Genomic DNA, 24,940 nt, shown 5'->3' on the forward strand with positions numbered 1-24,940 from the left:
TCTGTGTGCCTTTTAATACTGCTACTCAAAAGATCTTAGCCTAGGAGATACAGTGTTTCGGAGTTGCAGCAATGTACTAAAAATCAAAAGCATTACAAAGTCAGTATAGGCCAGAAGCGCCAGTAAAATTTTGGCAATTGAAAATATATATCAAAAAGAAGAGTAAAAAGACTTCAACTGTCTACCTAGAAATCTGTAAAAAAAAAAAATCCATAGAACTGATGCAGTATTTCAAGACGGCAATAGGAATCACTAATACTGTAACAGTTCAGTGACTTAAAAGAGGGCTATATTCTCATTTAAAAAGAGTAATCAGGGACTCGGGATCCTTCCTTCTTTCTACTCCATCATCCTCAATAAGATGCTGCTGGGACTCCAGTCATCATGTCCCAGTTCCAGGAAGAAAGGAATGGAGCAGAGGGGGCAAGGCACCACTCCTACTAAGTTCTTACAGGTTGTCCTGGAAGCCCTACCCAGTGACTTCTGCCACCCCTAGCTGCAAAAGAGTTTAGGATATAGTCTTAGCTGGGCACTTAACCAGAGGACGGAATGTGAATTAAAATAGGCAACAGCAGTCTAAACTCTGGTCAGCTTTAAACTCTGGTCAGTCTAAACTCTATAAAGCTGAGAGATCAGCTTTCTCTCAAACCAGCAAAAGCACATCAAAACTGCAGTGGGAAAACAAGTCCTGTTTGCAAGAACAACATGCAAATAAACATAGCAAGAAAAAGCACAGGAAGCTTAAGTGAAACATGGCTGAAAGGAGAAGTAAGAACTAAAGAATATAGAGATGTGACGTTTCTCAATGAAAAGACAATAGAAGCATCTGTTCACTGCAAATTATTCTCTAAATTTGATACATTTGCTCTTAGGTTTTCAACATGATATTTATGAGCTTGATAAAATGATCTTGAAGTTTATCTGAAATTTTCTGCATACCACAAAACTCTCACAGTTGGCTGGGATTAGGCAGGCAAACTAATGGAATAGAAAGGAAAATCCAGAGCTCTGCATATGTGGGAATTTACTAGGTAATCAAAGAGGTATTTGAAATCAGTAGAGAAAGAAGGAACTGTTTTCTACGTGTTATCTAAAATCACAGCTAGTAACCACAACTTGTGATTATGAAATTAAATACAGTCCAGTTTCCTGGAGGACCAGCCTTGTTTTGAGCACCCAGAAGCAACAGATGGCCAGTTGCTGCTGCACTCAACTGCGCGCGCACATGCCATTTTCATCTTGGCAGAAACTCCCGCAGGGCGACACTGTTGGAGAGGGCGAGGGGACACCTGGATGCCTCCTGAGGAAAATAGACCCCTAACTCTTGGCTTTCATACTTTTTAAAAAATTCCTCAGGTATTTTTAATAAACAGCCAGGGTTGCAACCATTGACATAGATGATCCTCCATACAGTTGACAGATTTAGTTAAAATATTTCTGATTTTTCCATAGTGGTATTTTTGGGGCTTCATCACTTGTGACTGTTGTAGTTACACCATTCACCTACTCAGTGGCAGTAATGAAGGTGCCAGCTTAGAATACTTTTCCTATTTCTTTTTGAGGAGGTATGCTAGGTTTTGCTCCCACTGTGTCTCTGGCCTTGGGGTAATGTCTGAGGCTATGTTCCCTCAAGCTGTGCATGTACCTTCCCTGGCCTGTGGGTTGCATGGGGCAAGGACACTCTGAGGTGGTGCCTGGAGAGGTAGCATTATAGACCCCCAGCAGTTGCATTTCATCTTTTTTTGCTTAGATACTGTATTCCATACCAGGGAAAAAAATACTTCACTTTACAATATGAACTGACAAGTTCCCCAAGGACTTTGCTCCTTTTCCTACTCAAGACTCTTTTCTTTTAGATACTGTTTATTTTTAGAGAGGGGAAGGGAGGGGAAAGGGAGGGAAATATCCATGTGTGGTTGCCTCTTGCATCCCCCCTACTGGGGACCTAGCCCGCAACCCAGGCATGTGCCCTTAGGAATTGAACCAGTGACCTTTTGGTTTGCAGGGTGGCGCTCACTCCAAGCCACACCAGCCAGGGCTCAAGAGTCTTTTGAGAATACTTTATATTGACTTGCCTTCTAAATATGTTGTGTCCAAAACAGATGTGAGTTACATGAATATTATGTATATGTACATTGCTTTTGATATTCTAACTAATGCTATTAAAGGCTTTCACAGATATTGCAGATAATTTTATATACTTCTACATTATGATGAATGCTTTTTGGATAACTATACTTGCCGTGACTAATCTGGTTAAATCCTTCCCTCTCATAGCAGAAGTTTTCTTTATCTTAGAAGCATGGCTTCCACGTATACCAGAGCCAGGCATCAAATTCATGTGAACTATGAAAAGGATTTGTGTGCACCCCGTCCTTCTGAATTTAGAAAATATCCAATGACCACGTGTGTCTTTCTGGCCTGGAAACTGATTTCTTACTAAGTTGGTAGGTCTGTATGCCTAGCCAAGTGATGGCCAACCTGTTTCCCAGCACACCACCTAATTTCCAGTTACTTCAGAAAGTTTCAGTTCTCAAGTTCATCTAATTTAAAGTCACTTAAATGTGTAAATGTGGGTGTGTGCCTTACAGTACTGTGGGGGAGGTCATGGCTCCAGAGGGGTTGTAAGACTTCAGAAGGGTAATAGGATAATTGGAATACTTTGTATAAACCATTAAAAAGTACACCTAAAATATTTTGAATTTATTAACTTAAAAAAGAAAACCACATGCACAGAAAGCTAGTAATTCAGAAAATATGTTAGAAATTAAATGTTTCACCACAGACTGTAGGACACAAAAAGTGATTTTGAGTCTCCGTCAATTTTGGTAAACCAGTAAGATCTGTGTGATTTATTTGAAATGGTTGGAAATCATCAACTGCTTACATGTGACACCAACAAAATACAGCATTTAGGAGTTTTTCATTCCCATACTATTAGTAAGTATAAGCAGAAAAAGATCACTGTCTTCCTGTTTAAGGAGTGTTTTAAGGCAGGGGTCCAACCTTTTGGCACCTCTGCACCAAACTGGAAGAAGAGGAGTTATCTTGGGCCACATATTAAATACATTGTGACATGTAATCACAAAAATATCTCATGTTTTAAGTAAATTTATGGTTTTGTGTTCCACAAAAGGTTGGAATAAGGAGTCAGGTGATTGTATTGGATCCAGCTGTTTTGCGGTACAATGTTGAGTGATTCTTGTAGAATATTCTTTGGAGATAATTTTCCTAAAAAACCTCCATATGATTGTTGTACAAGGTCTGTCCAGAAAAAGTCCAGCCATTGTTCATATAATGAGAATGGTTTACGCAACACTGATGTGACCAGGCAGCCAAGGAGCGTGGACTGGAATGCATATGCATGAACGATGATGATTTCACTGTGCTAGTCAGTGGGAGCAGTAGACATCATTGAGTGAGCATGTGTACTGTGTGGTCATCACATTCAAAATGACTGAGCGAGTAGAGCAACGAATCTGTGTCAGATTTTGTGTTAAACTTGAACATTCCTCCACAGAAACTAGTCAGATGCTTCAGAAGGCCGAAGCTATGGGCAGCTGGTGATTGGCAGCTTCATCACAACAATGCACCCCCTTATGTGTCATATCTCATGCTTTGTTGGTTGGTTGGTTGGTTTTGTGAAACACCAAATCACCCAGGTGACTCAGCCTCCCTACAGCCCAGATATAGTGCCCTGCAAATTCTGGCATTTCCCAAAACTAAAATCACCTTTGAAAGGGAAAAAGATTTCAGACCGTTGATGAGATTGAGGAAAATACAGTGGGGCAGCTATTGGTGACTGGGAGAACTGCGTGAGGTTGCAAGATGCCTACTTTGAAGGGGACTGAGACGTCATTGTCCTGTGTACAGTGTTTCTTGTTTTCTTCCGTAAATGTCTCTTCACATTACATGGCTGGATACCTTCTGGACAGACCTTGTATGTGTGCCGTGTTCCTCAGCCTGTGCAATGTACGTTGGCTACTCGAGAAGCAGCCCAGGATAACTGTACTCTGTGAACAACCTGGAACCAATGTTTCATTCTCAAAAATGAAGTCACTCCATGCCCTGGCTGGTGTGGCTCAGTGGATTAAGTACTGGCCTGCGAACCAAAGGGTCGATGTTTCAGTTCCCAGTCAGGGCGCATGCCTGGATTGTAGGCCAGGTCCCCAGTAACAGGTGTGAGAAGCAACCACACATTGGTATTTCTTCCTTTCTTTCTTCCTCCTTTCCTCTCTCCCTAAAAATAAGTTAAATATTTTTTAAAAAATCAAGTGGCTCTAAGAGAGACACTGACACCAGTGATTTGAAATACGGCCTGAAGGTATGGTACCTGTTGCATGTCCTTTAAGGCACAAGTTTAAAACAAGATTCTCTTTCTTGGAAGTCTCTAACAGATAGTAGGTGCTCATTGCTGGTATCTAAGTGGAGAGGCCAGCAGGATACTCCCAAGTTCCACTGCTTCCCATTTCCACTGTGGTGAGACCTCTTTAGCTCTGAAGTTCTGTTTGAACTCATCATGTGTCACTGGCATCCTCACGTAACAACAGGTGGAGCAGAAAAGGACTAAAGACCTGCAGTGAGCCCTGCAGTTGTATGGGGTGTGATACTGCCCCTTACCCATTAGGGACTCAAGATGAATGGCTGCTCAGAACGCAGTATTGGCTGACTATTAAACTATTTATACAAAACTCTAAATGCTTTCTAATAGTTGATCCATCTGTTGTTTCCTAGGGACATTCCAGCTATATCACACACCTTGACTGGTCCCCAGACAACAAGTACATAATGTCTAACTCGGGAGACTACGAAATACTGTACTGTAAGTATGAATGACCACACATGGCTGAGATGTGTCTGCCAGGGGCACCAGTAAGCAGCCTGTGTGGAGTCTGAATTGTGCGGGGCACCATGTCGGCCTCTGACCTGACAAAGTGTGTGTTACTCTGAGCTAAGGCATGAGAATCTCAAACCTGCTTCATTTCTCCAAGAAAGTAATGAGTTAATTTTTAAAAGTGTAGACCTGTAGTCATAAGAAATTAACTCAGAGATTGATACTGCTGTGAATGGTTTTGTATTCAACAGCTTTTCCTGGAGGCAGGAAAAAGTATAATGGATGGGCATTTATGCTTCTTACAGAAAATAGAACGGCTTCGGTGGGTAGTTCCATAAACCCTGTTAAAGGAAACACTCTTCCTTTTTAAATGTGCATTAATGTTTTTCAGTGTATGGATTATAAATACAAGTAAACATGGCTAGTTTGAATCAAGATGCACATTCAGTACATTTATACACAAGCACTATGATTATACTTCCTGTTTCTAAATTTAAAGGGGACATTCCAAGTGGCTGCAAACTAATCAGGAATCGATCGGAGTGTAAGGACATCGACTGGACGACATACACCTGTGTACTGGGCTTTCAAGTCTTTGGTAAGGACATGAACACCCAATGGGAAAATGTTGTTTGTGGGTTTTTATATATAATAACTACTTCTATTCCTTAATGACATAGTCTCTGTGTGTTCTTCAGTGTTATCACTGTTAATGCCAGATTCAGAGAAATTAAACCCCAGTATGAGGTTTGTTCTCTGTAGAGTCCACTCTTTTGATCCCCAATAAACATGAAAGACAAAAGGTACTTACACAATAGCAGATTGCCTTTTCATTTTTTCCTCAAAGTAAAATTGAAACTTTAAAATTTGTAAAGACATTTTAAAAACAGCTTTGAGATACCATTCACATACCATTTAATTCACCTCAAGTGCATGGTTCAGTGGTGTGAGTATATATTCAGAGCTGTGCTTCTGTCATCAACTTTAGAGCGTTTTCATCCCCCCACCAAGAAACCCCTCACCCATCCGCAGTCACCCTCACCTCCGCCCCCAGCAACCACCACGGTCTCGTTTCTTCCTCCGATGACTGGTCTGTTCTGGATGGTTCATATAAATGGGACGGTGTAGCATGTGGCCCACTGAGGCTGGCATCTTTCAATAAGCATGTTTTCAAGGTTCATCCATGTGGTAGCATGGATCAGGACTTCATTTTACGGCTACATAATATCCCGATATATAGATACACCACATTTTGTCTTTCCATTCAGCAGCTAATGGACACTTGAGTTGTTTCCACTGTTTAGCTTTTATAAACAGTGCTGCTGTGAACAAGGTAAGTTTTCGTGTAAGCATGTTTTCATTTCTCTTGGGTGAATACCTGGAAGTGGAATATTCGCAAGGTCAAATGGCAACTCTGTTTAACCTTTTGAGGAACTGCCAGACTGTTTCCCAAAGCAGCCGCACCATGTACATCCCTACCAGCAGTGTAGGAGGATTTGGTTTCCCCACATTCTCGTCAGCAGTTTTTATTGTTAGTCTTCTGCATGCAACCGTCCAGTTGTCCCGGCACCATTTGCTGAAATGGTGCTGAAATATAAAGACATTTTTAATAGACATTATTGAAAGATAAAATTGGGAGATCATTCCTATTCTGAGGTTTTCAGCATTTCTATGAAATCTGCCTTTGGTGACAGTTTTCTAAGTCTTTCCTAATCTAATCTGTAGGTATCCTTCTGAAAAAGTTAGAGGGTAAATGGAAAAGTTAAAATAATAAAGCCCTGTTTGCCAAGAATTAGAAAGAGATGTTATACTCACTAAGTAGACTCATTATAAGAGCATGTGGCACCGATGCCTAAAGCAGTACTTGTCCTTGACCGTTATACCTCTTCCCTGCATGAACTGGGCTGCACCTCCAGCCCAGGTATAGATCAGAACATTTCTTTATGCTGTGCACGTTAGAAAAATAACCCACTGTAGGACTTGTTCTGAACACAACGGCTATACAGATGGAGAAGGCTCCTGGGCTAGGAAGAAATTAAAAACAAAAGAACCCTGACTTATCCATAAACAGTTTCATTATTCTGGGTGAAACTGAAGCAGTGGCCATAGCTGATAACTTATCTAGTTATTTTAATGAAGCAACATACAGTATTCATTATTAAGAGATGTCATTTCAGAAGTGTCTCGATTTGTTTCAGCATATTTACCAAACACACATTTGTTCCCTAGAATAGCATTGAACAGCTGGAGGCCAGCATCCCAACCCTTACATATTCCATAGTTGTAATCTAGTCTAATAGAATTTTGTGCTATGTTAAACATAATCACCAGTGCCTCAAAATGATTTGGAATAATTAAGTTTGCTATTATTTACATCTTGTCTTTGGACGTAAGTAATAGTTACAAGAAAATTCTATGTGGTAACAGGTAGATGAGGTTTTCTTTGAAGTACCTGTCTGAAAGGGAGCAGTGGAAAAGTGTGAAATTTTACACAGCGTCCCCAGTGTGAAGAGTTAGTGCTGTGGCTTTGTACTAGTGACTGAGAACTTCCCCTCTAACTAGAAATTTGAAAACAGAAACACTGCTCAGGTGTTAACGCTTAAAACTAGAATTACTTTAGCACCACCTGCTGGTTACTAGTGAGTACTTTTGGGTCATTAAACTTGCCATCTTGAGACTATTTTGATTTATAATTTTATTATTAGACTTTGGCTAAGATTTCATTTGAATAAAATGTTGGACCACTAAGAAATTTGGAAGGGAAAATGTTATCAGTTAAGAGTTTGAACACAGATGAAAATAAGATTCTAAAATTCAGTGAACCTGTGTAGCATCGCAGTTACATTTTTCAGGCTAATCTTCTGCACCTGTGTTCCCATGTCAAAGGTGTCTGGCCAGAAGGATCTGATGGGACAGATATCAACGCGCTGGTGCGATCCCACAACAGGAAGGTGATAGCTGTTGCTGATGACTTTTGCAAAGTCCATCTGTTTCAGTATCCCTGCTCCAAAGCAAAGGTAAACTCAATGTAATAAAAATTAGCATTGCCGGGCATTTTGTTTGGGGATCATTTTGTGTCAGTGGCACGAAAATGTGTAAGTGACTGATTACTGTCCGCGAGAACTGCAGTGCCCAGGGTGAACGGGGCCATCTCTAGGCACCCAAGCAGACACTGCGTGTCTTCTCCTTCCTCAGCAAGGGCGAGGACAAGATAATTCTACAGGGCAGCTGGTGGTGTTTTATTCATTTGTACTTGTTTATTTTTATTTTCTGGCAGTTTCAAATTTCTCCTAAACATATTAAAATATTCTGTTACACATATGATCAGCATTATAAAACTCATGAAACTGTTTCCTAAATCACCCATAATCCTGCCAACCTAGTAAATTCTTCCCTGGCATCCCAACAGAATAACTACTAAGTGCACCAACCTAATATCCAGAAGAAATGGACTTTTTTTAACTCATGTTTTTACTAATTTTAGAGAGTGGGGGAGGGATTTCGAGAACGAGAAACATCAGTTTGTTCCACTTATTTATGCTCTCATTGGTTGCTTCTTGAATGTGCTCTGAGCAGGGATCAAACACACAGCCTTGGCATATCAGGATGATGCTCTAACCAAGCGAGCTACCCAACCAGGGCCTTTTTTTTTTTAAACATATAGTCTAAAGTGTAGATGTCCAATTATTATGTTTTGTTTCTCCCATATAAATAGGTATTAAAAGGAAATTGCTGCTAATTTTATTGATGACTTGTGGCTTTGATTTGCATTACCTGAAAACAGGCATGTAAATAATGAGTTTAATTTTCCTGTCTGACTTATTTCACATAGGCTCCCAGTCACAAGTACAGTGCCCACAGCAGTCATGTCACCAACGTCAGTTTTACTCATAATGACAGTCACCTGATTTCAACTGGTGGAAAAGACATGAGCATCATTCAGTGGAAACTTGTGGAAAAGTTGTCTTTGCCTCAAAATGAGACTGTAGCGGATACTGCTCTAACCAAAGGCCCCATCTCTTCCATCGAAAGCGTCAGGCAGTCTGACACTCCCACACCGCCTCCTCCCCAGCCCTTAAATGAGACAGCTGAAGAGGGTAGAATGAGCAGTTCTCCCACACTTCTGGAGAACAGCCTGGAACACACTGTGGAGCCCAGCGAAGACCACAGTGAGGAGCGGAGTGAAGCGGGCAGCGAAGACCTTGGTGGGCCTGCTGGCCAAGAGCTATCCAACGAGATGAGTGAGGAGCAGGGTGACGCTGCTCTTACTGGGGACCACCAAGACCCTCAACCTCTATCCTAACCAACACCAGGGCTTGAATGCTCGTGATCTTGAGCTAGAGTTCAGAGAACAGGCCGGGAAGTGATGGAGAATCACTGTTGACCGAGATTTTGGTTTCCGTGTGATCTGTTTTCTTCAGTAGTCTTATCTTCAGTCAGTCGAATACAGCCAGCTGAAAGGTTCAGTTTGGTGTCTGTTGAAGATTAACCAAACTTAATAGAAGGAAAGACCGAAACATCAATTATGTCTCAGAAAGCACTGTGTATGTAAGTGATAAGATGTAAATACTGGAAGCAGAAACAGCAGTTATGTTGATTTACAACAAACCCCTTGGTATCTGAACGTGTTTTCTTCAGGAACAACCAGAGGCATCACAAACACTGTTACTCAGCTACTGGCTCAGACTGTGCTACTTCTTTCCTGATGCAGAAAAAGAAATCAAAAGGAAAAAAAATGCTTTCTTATTGAGATATCTTCCTACCCTAAATATCTAGAGGAAATTTTTTAGTTAAGAAGAACTCCAGTATTGCCACAGGCAGTGGTGTTGCCTTCTTAAATAATAATGCCATTTCCTACACTACCGGTAGATGCCCAGGTGCGCTTGTTAGTCTACTATATAGGTGCTGCCTTTTCTAAGACTCATAATAAGGAACAGTCTCTTAATTTGTTGTGTGCAAATCTATTTTATCGTAGAACTAAGAAAGCAGTGGTTTGTTAGAGAGCTTTTAAATGTATATTAAACCATTGATACTCAGAAATAATGGAGTCCCCAAGGATTCCTTTACTGGCCTGAACATTCTTAAATGTTTGGCATTCAAGGAAAAAAGCCGCATGCCTATAAAACTAAACTGTAATAATTACTAAGCTAATTTTAGCTCAGCCTTCAATATAATTTGTTCCCTCAATAATAGGAGAAATACAAATACAGAATTGGTGCTTTGAAGTTCATTGGCTTAGTGGTTAATTTTTATACAGATTGATTACGTTGAGGGATAAGATACTCAGCAAACTGAAAATTCTTTTTTACAGAAGTGTGAATAACAGTCATAGTAATTAAAATCTGTATACATCGCGTACTTAACAGACTTGCTATATATGGTAATTTTTCTCTGGTGGACTTGCTATAAGTTTTGCAGTTCTAATGTGGTTATCCTCTGCTATTTTGGACAATGCATGTATTATTATGCATTGGGTAGTAGTTTTTGTTTTTTTAAAGTTTTGTCAGATGACTTTTTCTTAAGTACATGTTTCCTACTTTAAAAACATTTACTGACAAAATACGCATTTCCTATGTTTGTTTATACTTGGATTATAAAAAAAACTTTGTTTTGATTTATTTTTAACTTGCTGCATTGTTTTGATATCTTTTTTTGTTTGTTAGATTATGTTTAGAAACTTTGGATGAGTTCAGAAGTCTTAAGTATGCAAGTGTTTACGTGATTGTGCCATTCCAAAGTGCATCAGAACTGTCATTCCCTTCTAGTACCTTCTCAGGAGTAATACAGATCAGGTATTTCATCACCATTTGGTAACATGCAAACTCCAGTGAACTCCCAAGGACCCTCACCACATTTGTGTCCCCGTGCTGTGTGTAAGGGCGTGGGTATGTGTGAAGGGGTGAGTGTGGACACTCACTCTGTTTGTGTGTATCTCCGTATAAGCAGGTATACGCCACACTGAAAGTACTCAGTGTATATCTCTAACTATGTAGGTAGATACGTGTCTGTGTATATCTCTTTCCTTTTGTTTACAACTGCTCAAAAAAAAGAACACCTCAAAATAGCTCTCTTCAAAAGAAGAGATCCAGATTCCAAGTGACCCATCTATTTTCAGTATGTTCTGTACATAGTTACCAGAGAGGAAGTATCAAGCATATACATTTGCCTGTTGGCAGCAGTGACTAAAGCTTCCCCGCGAGAACAGTACTGAGATGAACAAGTAGTCTAAGAGTAGGGAAAGCATTTCTTCGAGCTCTCCGCCATAAGCAGGGAGTTTGTGTGGGGACATTGGTCACCTTTGGGGTTGCTGTGTACAATGAGATTTATAATCATGATACTCTTGGGTGGTAGTTTCAAAAGACACTACTAATACGCAGAAAGCGTTCCAGCTCTGTTGCTGGCAACTACTGTTTAACAGTCAATCAAATCTGTGATAATGGTTGGAAGTGGGTGGGATTATGAAATTATAGATGTTTTTAGAAAAACTTGTGAATGAAAATGAATCCAAGTGTTTCATGTGAAGATGTTGAGCCATTTCTATCATGCATTCCTGTCTAATGGCAGAAAATTTTGAAGATTAAAAATAAAATAATCAAAATGTTTTATTTGTCTAAGTGTGCCTTAACTCTTTCTTCACGTACACTGCTAGTTCCCATGACTAGCTGTTCATTACGGTTGCTGTTATGGATATAGCCATTCCACTAGTAACACACTCCATCTCATAATGGTAAAGGAAATTACTTTTGATTTATGCTTCCATTTAATAGGGAAATAGCTTCATTTTATTTCATGTCTACATCTTCTCTAATGTTTACATTGGATGATCAATCCTAGTGATCCTAACTGCCTGCCTGACCCAACTCTGCTGGCTGCCGCCGCCTCCCCGGCGTTAGCCCTCGTCAGCTCCTTGTAATCAGCAGGGCACTGTGGTCCCTGCCTTCTGCTTCTCTGGCCCAGGGACAAGGATCCTGTGTACACCACGACCGTGACTTGGCTGCTACACGTTTTTCTTTATGAAGAGTTAGATTGAGAGTATTCCATACATTCCCCAGCTTTAAAATCATGGAAATGATGGGGTATTCATTATGACCTTACCCTCTCTGGTGACTGAAGACATGGTCACAGTCACTCACATACATGGCCATGGCTCACTTCACAGATTTTTTTCTTAAATGGAAGATTTGGCAGCCCTACACCAAGCAGGTCTATCAGCACCATTTAACAGGTTTGGATGATGGTTAGCAATTTTTAGCAATAGGGCTTTTTTTATTAAGGTATGTATTTTTTGTAATACATATTGCTGTTGTACACTTTGCAGACTACAGTATAGTATAAGCATAACTTTTATATGCACTGGGAAACCAAAAAGTTTGTGTGACTTGCTTTATCGCAGCGGTCTGGGGCCACACCTGCAGCATCCCCAAGGTCTGCCTCCACTGCCCAACCCGTGAGGGGCTGTCCCAGGGGAGGACTTCTCCTTCAGTAGTCCTAAGACAGAACGGCTCATGAGCACCAGAACAAGCCCACTAAACCGTGTGATTTTTATTTTTTTCTTTTTAAAATATTTTTTTAATTGTTGTTCAAGTACAGTTTTCTGTCTTTTACTTCTGTCCCAGCCCACCCCCCGTGATTCTTACTTTTAATAAAAAAGGAGATCCAGCCCTGGCCAGTGTGGCTCAGTAATTTTAGTTGGAGTGTTGTCCTGTACACCTGAAGGTTGTGGGTTCGACCCCAGTCAGGGTACATAACCTAAGTTGCAGGTTCAATTGCCAATCAGGGCATGTACAAAAGAAATCTGATGTTTCTCTCTGAAAAATGAATAAATATTGTTTTAGGTATAAATCATTTTTCAATATAAAGGAGATCCAAAAAAAACTTGTTTATAGGGAACTATAATAATGAGTTAGATTTTGGACATACTGGGGTGTTGATATAACTTCCAGAAGAAACTAGGTGTCCAACTTAAAAGCTGCAACTGAAATGCAGAGGAGTGAAGACACATGTTTCAGGAGAAAGAACTGCCACAGGAGGAACACCCGTGCGGCCCAACACCCTGGCCCGTCTGTTTGCCTAGATAAGGGACTTACCGGGGCGTCATGGTTTATAACTTCAAAGCTTGCACTTCTCCCACTTACACTAGGAGAAAGACACGCAAGCTGGAAAGGATGACGCTAAAGATTCACAGGGATTTTGGAAATCAGAAACAGAACAGGGCCTGGGTCAGTCTCGAACCTCGGTCCAGGAGTGGGTAAAGTCACTGCGTGTCTGTGTCACTGTCACAGAAACTGGGCCCTGGTGGAGAAGCCTGCTTTGTCTAGGATGCCCAGGACTAGTCTTCAAGAAGCACAGAAATGTCTCCAGCCATTTCCCTCCCCTCCCAGAAATATATGCAGACATTCGTCAAGGAGCAGCTCCTACTCTCAGGGTCTCAGATAGTTGACACTTGGCTGATCAGTTCACCTTCTTCTTACGGACAGCATCCTCAAGAGACAGTGGCTTACTGAACACATTTTTGTTGGGTTTTTTTTTCTTTCTTTTTTTTTTTTTTTTTTTGCCCTTAATTTACCAATCCAGAAGTCTGGCAAAAAAAAAAAAAAAAAAAAAAAAAAACTTAGTAGCACCACTTCTATATCTCAAAAGGCAAAAACATGAAGAAATTGGCAAAACCAAAAACTAAGTGCTCAATGATTAAAATACGGCACATCCATATAACTAAAAGCTATTCAATGATAATGGCTAACACAGTATAACAAGTGCTTTATGTGTATTAACTAGTTCCATCCTTTCACAATCCTAAATTCCATCACCTGCATTTTGCAGACAAACCTTAGGAACAGAAAAGCCAGGTTACACTACCAGCAGATGGCTGCACGGAGATTTGAAGCCAGGTCCTACCTCCAGAGCCCCCGTGGCTGGGGCACTGGAGATGTTTACTGTCAAACAACTGATTCTTATTAACATGAGAGAATGAAACAGGTTAAACTTATGGTAGGAGGGATTTAAGACCAGCTTAAAGAAAAACTACAGAAAGTAGTTTTGGAGAAACTACTTTGGCTTTGGAGAAGGCAGCTTTGGGCAATGAACAGGGACAATGTTGAAGGGACCCTTCTCATGCACAAGTCTCCCCTCCTGCCACCCCTACAAATGGAGCACAGAGCAGAAGAGCTTCGGGGCGCTATGGTCACACTGCAACACCTGCTGCCAGCGACGGCCTACTCTTTCTGCCTTTGTTGGCCATAGTCAAGGCACCATCCCTACTGTTCAATTTAAACCTATTTGCGTGGTGATGCTGCTTCCTTATTTTCCAACCCTTGAGCAATTTTCATTTCATCAAAATGTGGCCGCTGATCTCTGTCACTAGCCAAGTGCTTTTTCCAGGTTACCTCAGTCCACATCCCACACTTCCCATGGCAAGCCTGGAGGTTCTGCCAGCCCCATGCCAGGCCACAGGGCTTTGCTCTGCATCTCCTCTCTCTCAGCAGTGTAGACACATAGTCCTGAAAACAGATTCCACTAGGGAGCCACCCGCTGACAGCCGAACACGGGCAATTGCTGGTGTTGATGACGGCATCCCAGCGGGATTACTCAGAACTGGCTCCAGAGGCCAATTCCAACTCCCCTCTAACTTGCACCAGATCGCACTAGTGGGGGTGTCTAACCTTCTGGCATCTCTGGGCCACACTGGAAGGAGAAGAGTTGTCTTGGGCCACTCACTAAATACACGAACACTAACTAACACTGAGAAGCAGAACAGAGGTTTCAAGTACACTTACGATCTCGTGTTGGCCTCAGCTGTGCTGGGCCACCCTGCAGGAACCGAAAGCAGAAGGTGCTAAAAGAAATGGCCTCAGGGAGGAAAACTAACTTCTTAATAAGAAGCAAAGCCTTCACACCTGGTCATCCCGTTTCATTCTCGATGTTCACATAGCCACCAAACCAGAATGTGTCATGGGAAAGGTCACAGGATACTGGAGCCTGCCTCTGCACGGTGATGTCCACTTAGCTGACACCGACTTGGAAACCTGGCTGGGAGTGAAGAACAGAAGCTGACACTCGCACCGAGCCAGCTGTAGAACCCCCTCTCAGTTAACACAGTTGCAGGTCAGATGCCCGGACTTCACAGGCCTCTTCCTTCTGCGGATGTCAGTCTCCACAACAGAGAGGCACTGGGCTGCCACACGTCCAAAGTGGCAGCGGCAAACCCCAGGGAGCGTCTGTGGGACGAGGACCCAAAGAAGTCGTCCACTGAACAGGTGTCTATTACAAACCTGCCTCATGCCAGGAACTGGGCTCGGGGAGTCTGACCACGGCAAGGATACAGTCCCTGTCCTCAGGGGGCACGTACCTGGAAAGGTGGTAAAGACGACCTTTCCAACTTCCCTGAACACTCTAGTCCTCACCGTGGCTATGAAGTGTATGAAGTGGGAAAAGGAAATATTCCTATTAAGGAACCTTGGACTGGTCACCTATTGAAACCACCCATCCACTGCTCAGATCCTACAATAACATCCAAAAGGGTTACAACTCTTGACATTTAAAAAATAATGTAGAACTCATTCAATGGACTACTACTTAATAAAAACAAACTATTCATGCAGGCACACTTGGATGGAGCTCAAGGGTATTATACATAGTAAAAAAAAAATCTTGAAAAGTTTACCAACCTTCAATTTTCATTACATAACATTCTCGAAATGCCAAAACTGGAGAGATCAGAACAGTCATTGCCAGGGGGCATCGCTGCAACGCGGTAGCACAAGGGGTTCCTTTGTGGTGATGAAGTCTCTCTTGGTTGGGATGGTGGTTATGTGAATATGCACATGGGATTCAACTGCAGAGAGGCACATATGGGAATGCGTGCAAAAAAAGGCGGACATTGAGGAAGGTCTGTAGTGTGGGTTACTGTGTTGTGTCAACATCGATTTCCTAGTCTTACTATTACACATTATAGAAGATGTCACCATTGGGGAAAGCTGAGGGAGGGGTTCACCAGACTCTACTGCTTTTCAAACTTCCCGTGAGTCTATGTATTTCACAATTAAAAAGTTTAAGAAGTAAAGAGGTAGAACCTTAACCTTCCATTTACGCTTCTGACGAGAATGTGGAAAAGAAAATGGGCCTTAGTTGCTACAATGAAGAAACTTCAGCATGATTTCCGTCCTTGTGCACTTGAGGGCACTCTACCTGCGGGTCCACGCAGACTCTCTAGACTGTGAACCTGGGTGCTCTCCGCAGCTTTGCTCTCCAGCCACCCCTCTGCTCCCAGGGGGCCCGTGGGGCAATTCCTGGCCCTAGTGTGGGCAGGAAGGAGCTGCAGGCACAGGTGCTGCTCCTCAAAGCTGTGCTTCTCAAGCTCAGCACCTGGAGAGCGGGGCAAGGACAACTGGGGGCAGCTCACCTGCTGGCCCCCTCCCTGCTGAGAGGCACCTACTGTATAACCGCCCACGGCAGGAGGTGGCCTCCTGGCGTCCTCTTCCTTTGCTTGGCAGTTGCCCTCTGCCTCCTCCTTGTTTTTTTGGTACTCACTCCCTTTCTTGGAAACTCTTGCAGAAGCCAACCCCGCAGCTGCCTTCCCTCATGTGCTTGGGTGAATCATCTTCCCTTATTCAGAATTCATAAAATGGCAAGAAAAAGAATTCCACTCTTTAGCAGGGCGCTTGTGAAACTGCTACAGAACTGAGATTAGGTGATCAGGCTTTCTCCCATGAGGCTGACAGGCCCCTGGGCTCCGTTGGCAAAATCTATTTTTGCAAGGCCTGCTGTTTGGCAGGCTTTGACATTTCCATTTGGGAGATGAATTAATTCTGACCCGAGCCAAGAGTCCTCTCTTTTGAAAGAATGTGTTAGGACTCAGGCCCTCACGGGACCTGGAGCATCCATGCGACCCAACCCCTTTCCTCCCTGATAAGGGGCCAGCCTTCTGCAGGGGCAAGTGAGGAATCTGACATAAACTACAGGCTGTGATGGAAAAGAGCGTTGTGGGCTTAGGTGCTTACTACCTGTGCTGTCCCCAGGCCCCTCTCCCTGGTCTCAGTCTTAAAGAATAAAGGCCTTGCTCACCAAGGCCTGAATCTCCCCGCCATGCGAGACCACCTGGTGAGCTCATGGGCTCAGCACCCCCTGCTCTGTGAAGGCCCAGCACTGAAGCAGCTTGAGACAGAGATTAGCTGTCCCTGCATCAGGGCACAGGGAGGGCTGGGCCTCCATCAAAATAAACACTGTTTGCACTGGAAGTGATGAGCAGTGCGACAGATTGTTAGGAAAGCTTGCAGATGGCTGCGCTAATAACGTTGCCATCCACAGCCACCAAAGCTGAAGTGGTTTCTATGGGAAACCCTCACATTAAAATACAAGGAAGTTCTTTTAAATTATAGTAGTTAATTACATTTTTTTATTAAACATTAGCAGAGTTAAACACAGGGATTCATCTGGGAGAGCACTCAGAAAACCACACGTGTGGCTATTTGCACTGTTGGGCGATTTCTCAGGCAGGCCCTGGACCCAAGGGTCTTCGCCCTCCACGTTCTCATTCGACACCAGCATCCCCGCGATGCCGCTCATTCAGCAGCCCAGGGACACGCCCTAGGGAACAGGGGAGGGCTGGTCTCTACTGCTCAGCACAAAGTCCCCAGTCTGATAAGGAGACACAGGGCGCCTCTCCTCAGGTAACCCCAGATCTGATCACAGAGCACCTGGCAGTCCACAAGGGAAGAAGGTGAAACTTGTGGGGTGCCAGAGATGGCCCGGGCACTAGGGAATCCTAGGCCGGAATTCCCTAGGCCTAGGAATCCTAAGGAAAGGTAAGGGCCATTAGGACTTCAAGACCCAGATCAGAAGTGGCTGGGTTGGGGTCAGCAATGGGAAAGCCCAGGTCCAAACTGCTCTTGGGGCGGGGGGTGTCAGTCTGCCCTCTGTTTTTAGTGGTATCTGGCCCGGATCCCAAACCACAGTGAGGTTCTTCCGGACCCGGAGCAGAGCACGGAACTCTGCAGGGACCAGCACGTGTCCCCACCACACACCCGAATTCCCGAGACACGGAAGTACGAGTGCAGTCGGCTCTGCTGACCTCTGTCCAGGCCTGGAGCTGAAGCAAGCCCACCTCCCCTCCCCACTTCTGGGTTCCAGAACCATCCACCTGGAGGAAATGTGCGTTGCCTCAGAGATTCTTTCTCGGCTATAACACATCCATAATCACTCTGGAAAATAAAGAGAAATACGCTGGCTGACAAGGCATGGTGCATCCTAGAGCAGGGACACAGAGCTGTCCCCCCCGACCCCCTCTGCCAGGGCGCTACACAGAAACCCAGAGCACTCTTGCGGGAGGCTGAGGCTGCCGACAGGCCCAGACGAGGGTTCGGGCCCACCACTCTGATCCTCCCCGAAGGCACACGGCTCAGGCACAGCTAGGTCACGAAAGCACAACGGGCAGCACACTCGCCTCCTGACCCGCAAGGCCCTTCTGGAGGACCACGGCTCACCTCAGCTGCCCCAGACGGGCCGGAGGGGGCATGGGCTGGCTGGGCGACCTTAGCTGTTCCTTAGCTTTACTCCCAGGGCCATGGGACATGTTTCTGCAAGTTACACCTCCCCCCACCTCCCCACCCAGCAGTGACCGCTTACCCATCCCTCCCCCGAAGCCCCAGCCTGCTTCCTCCCGCGCAGCCTAAGGGAGGCGGTGGGCAGACACGTAAGGGCATAAACCCACCTTCCACGTGACTGTTCTTCAAGAGGACACAATTCCAGGAGAAAACGGGACACCAAGTGTAAACAAAGGCTCTTCTGTGTGACTCGACTCTAATTAGAATGACGCCTGACCAAAAGCAATTTAATGTTGGTTCACGAAAGGTTAATGGAATTCATGTTTTGGAGATGCAGAATGTGACACAGGCTTAGCCAGAAACACAAATCTAACCTTCATTCTTTTTCATTATTCGGTCAGAATAATTTCCTGAGAGCAGGTTTAGTCCCTAGATGGCTTTAATTAAACACCGCTGAACTTTGAAGTTAACATCCACTCATCCAGCTGCAACTCAATTTTCAAATTAACCTGCTGTCTAACATGGAGGTTCTGTGGCCTGAGCAGGGAGGGGTGGGGGTGGGGAAAGCGGGCGTGGAGCCCAACAGGTATTAACCAGTTCTGGAGCACTTCCTAGCTTTCCCTGACCCTCTCCAGCTGCAAGGAACTTCCCCAACCTGTCCTGGGCCTCCCTGGGCAACTAAGCTGCCTCCTTTCTTGGCTTCTCCTCCTTAAATGGGCCTTGGGGCCAGCAGACACCTCCCCAAGAGCCTCCCCTCTACTCTTGCCTACCTGCTTCTTCCCACCTCTCCCCCTCTCCTGGGGGGGGGGGGCGGCAGAAAAGGTGTCTAGAGCCCTGGCTAGGAATCATCCCTGCCTGCCTAGGTGCCCTAGGGGAAACACCCCCATTTCCTGAACTGACTTCCAGCACTTCACCCAGGCCCCGGGGGCACACCGGCCTCACTCCTGGGCTGCCTTTGAAAACCAAGGTCCCTGATTTTGTTAGCTGTACTTTGTAGTCCTGCCAAGGCCCTTTTGCAATGAGTTTCTGCTTCTTTCTGAATCTTTCTCCCTGCTGACTAGGAGGTTCACCCACCCCTTCTCACAGCCTGGGGCGGCCTCAACCAGCCTCCATCAGAAAGCGCTGTGTGGAGCCGGCCAGGTCCTCTGGCAAGCACACACTGGGCAGCGTGAAGGACCTGTACTTTGGCCTGAGAACAGCCATGCGACCATGACAAAGCTCCGTGTTGTCAGACAAGGTCAGGGGCGCGAGAAGGCGTGATGTCCCAAGAGGGCTGTGTAGCACTCAAGGAAGAAAGCATCATCTAAAGAATGCTATTCCCAGTCACTCTGCTTGACCATCTCCATTAGTGCCTTGCACAGCCTGCTGAGCAACAAGCAGCATCTGGTCTCAACCCGCCCATCCCCAGCCATCCTGCAGCAGCACGGCGCCCTGTGCACCCTGGAGCTACACCAGGGTCAGGACTCCTGATTCAGGCTTCTGCAAGTAACAGCTGCTGATGGCCGAGGAGATTGCCGATGACCTACGAGCTCCAATACTAACTAACTTGGGGGTGGCTGGGCCAGGCCGCCCCAGTTGCTCTGTTTGTGCAGAGAGAGCAAGGTCAGCAATGCTGCCCTCACAACTGTGAGGGCCAACCTGCCACCACCAAGGTGCTACCCGCCTCCCCGATGAGAAGCCGCAGCCAGGCTCCCCCAACCTGCGGCCCCCAGGGTGGCCTGTCCTAAAGTGACCAAACCCACCGGTCCCAAGGAGCTTTCCGATAGGCACAGGTAAGGGGTAATTGCGGAATTCTTCCATAGCAAGAAAGTTTCATAGCCGATGGTTTACTGACCCAAAGAAAGGAGAGACACCCCAAAATAGACTTAAAAATAAATTTCAAAAACTTGAAAAGTAATACTTAATTTTGAAATAAGAGAGCTTACTTACAAAGGCAGAGGTATCTGATTCATCTTGGGATCCCTGTCACCTGACAGGATGTGTTTTGCACACTGATTAAACACCTGAGCCAGGCAGAGGCTTCAGTGGAACTCCTTGATGAGCGTGGGTCAGAGGAGGCCCGAGACAACCCAGGATGACAACCAAGGAACCTGACGAGAGGCGCACTAAGGACAGGACCCCACCCATCAACCAAGCGGACACGGGCAGTCTTTGGTGATACACTGGAATGACCCAACCCTGGATATGCGCAGTCAAACGCACTAAGTCACTGGGACCAGAGAGTACCAGAATCTCTAAGCCATCAATCACTATTGCCCCTGGTGTGTCCTGTAGCTACTGAAGATCAATGAGCCAGAAAGCCGGGCAGCCTGCCCAGAGCCACACTCACAAACGGGAGAAAAAGTCCATAAATCAAAGAAAGTCAGCCAGGGTTACCGAAATCACTCCCATCTCCACCCCGACACTGACGGCTCCATACCAGAGCCGCCTGGGTGAGGGGCTGGAAGGAAAAGGAAAGCCAGTCAGAACCTGGAAGGGCACCTGGCTGACAGAGAGAGCAAAGGGGGGACAAGTGGGCCCTTCCTTGAAAGAGCTGTAAAGCAGCCAGCTGTCTGCGACCTTTCTTGCTCCTGTGTACCCTAAAGGATTTGAAAATCTTTGTGTACCCTTTTGCATATGTAAGTTCAACATCTAAAATCTCTCACTATGTGTTAAAATAGTTGCAAAGAGTACAGTTTCTGATTATAAGTAATTGCTTAAACTATTAAGTCACTCATAACTGTGACGTAATAGTTTGGAATGCAAACCCCATTGCAATTAGACACCTAACCACATCTAGTTAGAAACACAAGTGTCTGCTAAAGTCAGAAATTTCTTCTTGAACTTTTCTTTCCCTTTCACTCCTCCAACTAGAATTTTACTCCCCAAACTTTACCCTAATGTCACATATTTTTAGTCTTGAAAGTTTCTTATTGATCACTTATAATTCTGTAATATTTATAAATTTGGTTAAATTTTCTGTGACCATAAAGCTCTGTTAAAAAATATTTTATTCTGAACTGCATTACAATTAGTATGTATTTGATCAAAACAGAATATAAATATTGATGATTATTAAACATGAGCAAAATTTTATTCAAAATGCATCCTAGTTAGAGGCGGGGAGCTGGCTCATGTTTCCACGGATGAATCTGAGTAACTGTTAGGCAGTTTCGGCACCGACTCCATCCCTTTTAAAAATTTCTCCAGGTATTAAGCACTGAGAAACGTTGTTCTCATAAATAAACATGGGGATGGAAGTTTTGCAATAGCAGTATTTCTGAATTCTTTGAACTCCTGAATCATACACCAAAAGTAATATAGTGATCTATTACCACAATCATTCTTAATGATCAACAACTCAATTGTTTCCTGCTTCAATTTGATTAAAAGCAAAGACTCAGAAAACTTATAACTTGCAAAGAGACTTGATTTGCTACCCAGTCACTGGAGTCACATTTGCAACATCACCGGTAGGTGGAACTGTCCCCACGGGTCCCCTCCCACGCCTCCCCTCCCCCCGAGGCAGTTTCACACTCCAGGGCAGTAGTCCTCGGCCTGACCAGAATGGGTGGGTGCTCTCCTCCCTCCTGCGAGTGGAAAAGGGTTTGAGGGCATCCCTGGGCCAGGTGTGTTCTCAGGCTGCTCACTGCAGAAGTGCAATGGAAGCCAAGGAGCGAACAAATGATTGCCTTCCAGCTGTTGAGTTGGCTGGTGCCCCACAGGATCTTCCTGCCCCCAGGGTCAGTGAGCCGGACCACTGTCATGCAGCTGAAAAGACTAAAAGCACTCTGTTTATAGCCCCTCATCCAGACGCACTAACAAGGAGGATGCACCCCTCTGTGTAAACAAACCAGCCTGGCAAGGGTTCAAATGAAGTGCTCAGATGGAATAACCCTCTGAGAACACAGTGAGAGGCTCAGAGCCATCTGGTCGGATCCGGGAACAGACCCTCTGAGCTCTTTCTCTGCATCCCCCACAGCCTGGGGGACACTTGACCCAGAAGTGGGGCCAATGATATTCTCCCCTAAAATCTGAGGCCGACTTGCAGGGGCTGCACAACCATTCCCTACCATATGCAAGGAGAAACAGAAAAAGCTGGTCCACAAAAAAAAGAGAATTAAACAGCTACACAGTCAAGAGAGTGACAAAAAAGACAACCACCTCGGTCCCAAAGGTGGTCCTTGTGAGGCCCAACCGTGCTCGGGTTCTGGAAAACGCCCCTTTCCGCAGAGGCGGGTTGGAATGAGCTTCAGGGACCTGCAATGGAAAGAGCATAGCTCAGACGGGAGGCGGCAGAGAGGCCCCTGAGGAAGCCAGCCTGAAGGACCCGTGACCTCCATGGCACCATCAAAAAGCACCTGGACACAAGCGGGCAGAGGACGTGAGCAGTCCCCTGCCAACCAAAATAAACTTACCGTCAAAAATTTAAAAATTAATAAATTAAAAATAAAATGTTAAAAATTAAGAACAAACTTTAAATAAAAGGAAGATACCCAATATCACTAACTACAATTAAAAGGCAATTTAAACCAAAGACATGTTACCACTTACCGGGCTGGCGAAGGAGAGGGGGGACGGCAGCCTCCTCCTCCTCGCGGCAGCACCGTCCCTCTCGGCCTATCACAGCGGGGGGCGTGGTCCCCTCTCGGCCTATCACAGCGGGGGGTGTGGTCTCTCTGCCCCGTAGGTCTCGCTTCTAGACATTGTCCTACAAATATACTCGGATAGCATAAAAGATGACGTAAGATTACACATTAAAGCAGTGTTTGTAAAAACAAAAACTGTGAGACTCAATAATCACCAGAAGATTAAATAAACTGTGATAAATTTATAACACGGAACACAGGGCAGAGCGACGAAGCCGAGCACACTCCCCACACTGTGAGCGGCGAGAAGGCACAGCTCCACTCGGGCACAAGCAAGCCCGGCAGAGAAGGGAAGCGCACCTGTGACTGTGAACAGAACACACCTCAAAGCCAACAGAGGAAACCAGGAGGGGGAAACGACGAGGCCGGCACGGAGCGCCTTGAGTGTCGGAAAGTGAAGAAATGCTCAGGAGACCGACAGGGCAGGGTCGACAGGCCCCAGACACCAACTGCGGGCTGGACTGGGGCGTCAGAACGCATGAGAGACGGTTATTCACTGAATGAGAAAATCACACTATAACTTCTTAAAAGGGGAGTACTCATCTTCACAGAAAAATGTCCACACTGTAGAAGAAATTATACAAGAGAAAATCATTTTACAATCACCCTAGAAATAAACAATTCAAAAAAACAGAATCACCAATGAACACTAACACTGGGTGAGAAACTATTGAAGACAGGATATTCCCTGCCGCAAACATCACCCTACAGATTACTTACTAATTACAAAGGGGAAAACCTATCTTTCCAAGGGAGAAATCCAACAGACAACATCTTAATTATCCAATTCAAATCACCAATAATGGGACAAACTGGTACCAAGTACCCCCTGATAAACAATAAGGAAACCACACAATACTTGAAGAATTCCTGACAAAAATGTTTAACTTGAATCCAATCATAAGGAGACAAGACAAACCCACGTTGAAGGCCATCCTGCACAATACTGGCCTAAACCCTTCAAACAGGTCAGTGTCATGAAGGACACAGGGAGCCGTTCTGGAGGACAAGAGCCGACAGGATGTTGCAACGTGCGATCCTGGAGTGGATCCTGAACCCAAAACAAAACCAACACCAACAGCTGCCAAGGATGGTGGATCTGATTTACAGTCTGCAAGGTCCTCAAAGTTAAATATGTAGGTACCACATGACCCAGGATTTCCGCTCCTAGGTATATACCCAAGAGAAATAAAAACATATGTCCATACAAAAACTTGTGTACCAACGTCCATAAAAGCATTATTCATGATAACCAAAAAGTGGAAATAACCCAATGTCCATCAACTGATAAACAGATAAACAAAATGTGGTGTATCTGTCCTGGCTGCTGTGGCTCAGTGGATTAAGCGATGGACTGTGAACCAATGGGTCATAAATTCAATTCCCAGTCAAGGCACATGCCTGGGTTTTGGGCCAGGTCCCCAGTAGGGGGCGCGAAAGAGGCAACCACACATTGGTTACATTGATGTTTCTCTCCCTCTCTCTCCCCCTACCCCTTCTAAAAATAAGTTTTTTAAAAGTGGTATATCCATATTATGAATTATTCACCTATAAAAAGGGATAAAGTACTGATATATACAACATGGATTAACAATATCACATATTGTGATTATTCTATATGCAATACCCAGAAAAAACCAAGCCTGCAGAGACAGAAATTAGTGGTTGTGTAGGGCCAGGAAGTGGGGTAGGGAAGGGGAGTGACTGCTAATGGGGCATAGGGTTTCCTCTTACGGCAATAAAAATGTTTTACAACTGATTTGTGGCGTGAGGGGGTGGAGGCATCAAGCAAAAAGGAAAATGGACTCATGGGCAGTGGATCACTGGGGGAGGAGGGTATAAGGGAACTAAATGGTAATGTAAGAAAAACACAATAAAGATTTTTAAAAAGTAAAGAAATAAAAAATGTTTTGTGGCAATGGTGGAGTCACTCTGAATAT

The 24,940-nt window shown here is 44.6% G+C and overlaps 1 protein-coding gene across 2 annotated transcripts in view; it reads left to right on the forward strand.

The window, feature by feature from the left end:
• The window catches only part of EML4 (EMAP like 4), a 135,786-nt gene extending 124,349 nt beyond the window's left edge, over positions 1-11,437 (forward strand). For both annotated transcript variants that reach the window (XM_028514374.2, XM_028514375.2), the window contains 4 exons: positions 4,735-4,822; positions 5,334-5,432; positions 7,721-7,851; positions 8,667-11,437. In XM_028514374.2, coding sequence (XP_028370175.1) covers positions 4,735-4,822; positions 5,334-5,432; positions 7,721-7,851; positions 8,667-9,137 — 789 coding nt within the window. In that variant the 3' untranslated portion in view covers positions 9,138-11,437. The remainder of the gene's footprint in view (positions 1-4,734; positions 4,823-5,333; positions 5,433-7,720; positions 7,852-8,666) is intronic.
• Positions 11,438-24,940: the final 13,503 nt, after the last annotated feature.

This window comes from Phyllostomus discolor, chromosome 6, assembly GCF_004126475.2.
Source record: "Phyllostomus discolor isolate MPI-MPIP mPhyDis1 chromosome 6, mPhyDis1.pri.v3, whole genome shotgun sequence".
NCBI classification, from domain to species: Eukaryota; Metazoa; Chordata; class Mammalia; order Chiroptera; family Phyllostomidae; genus Phyllostomus; species Phyllostomus discolor.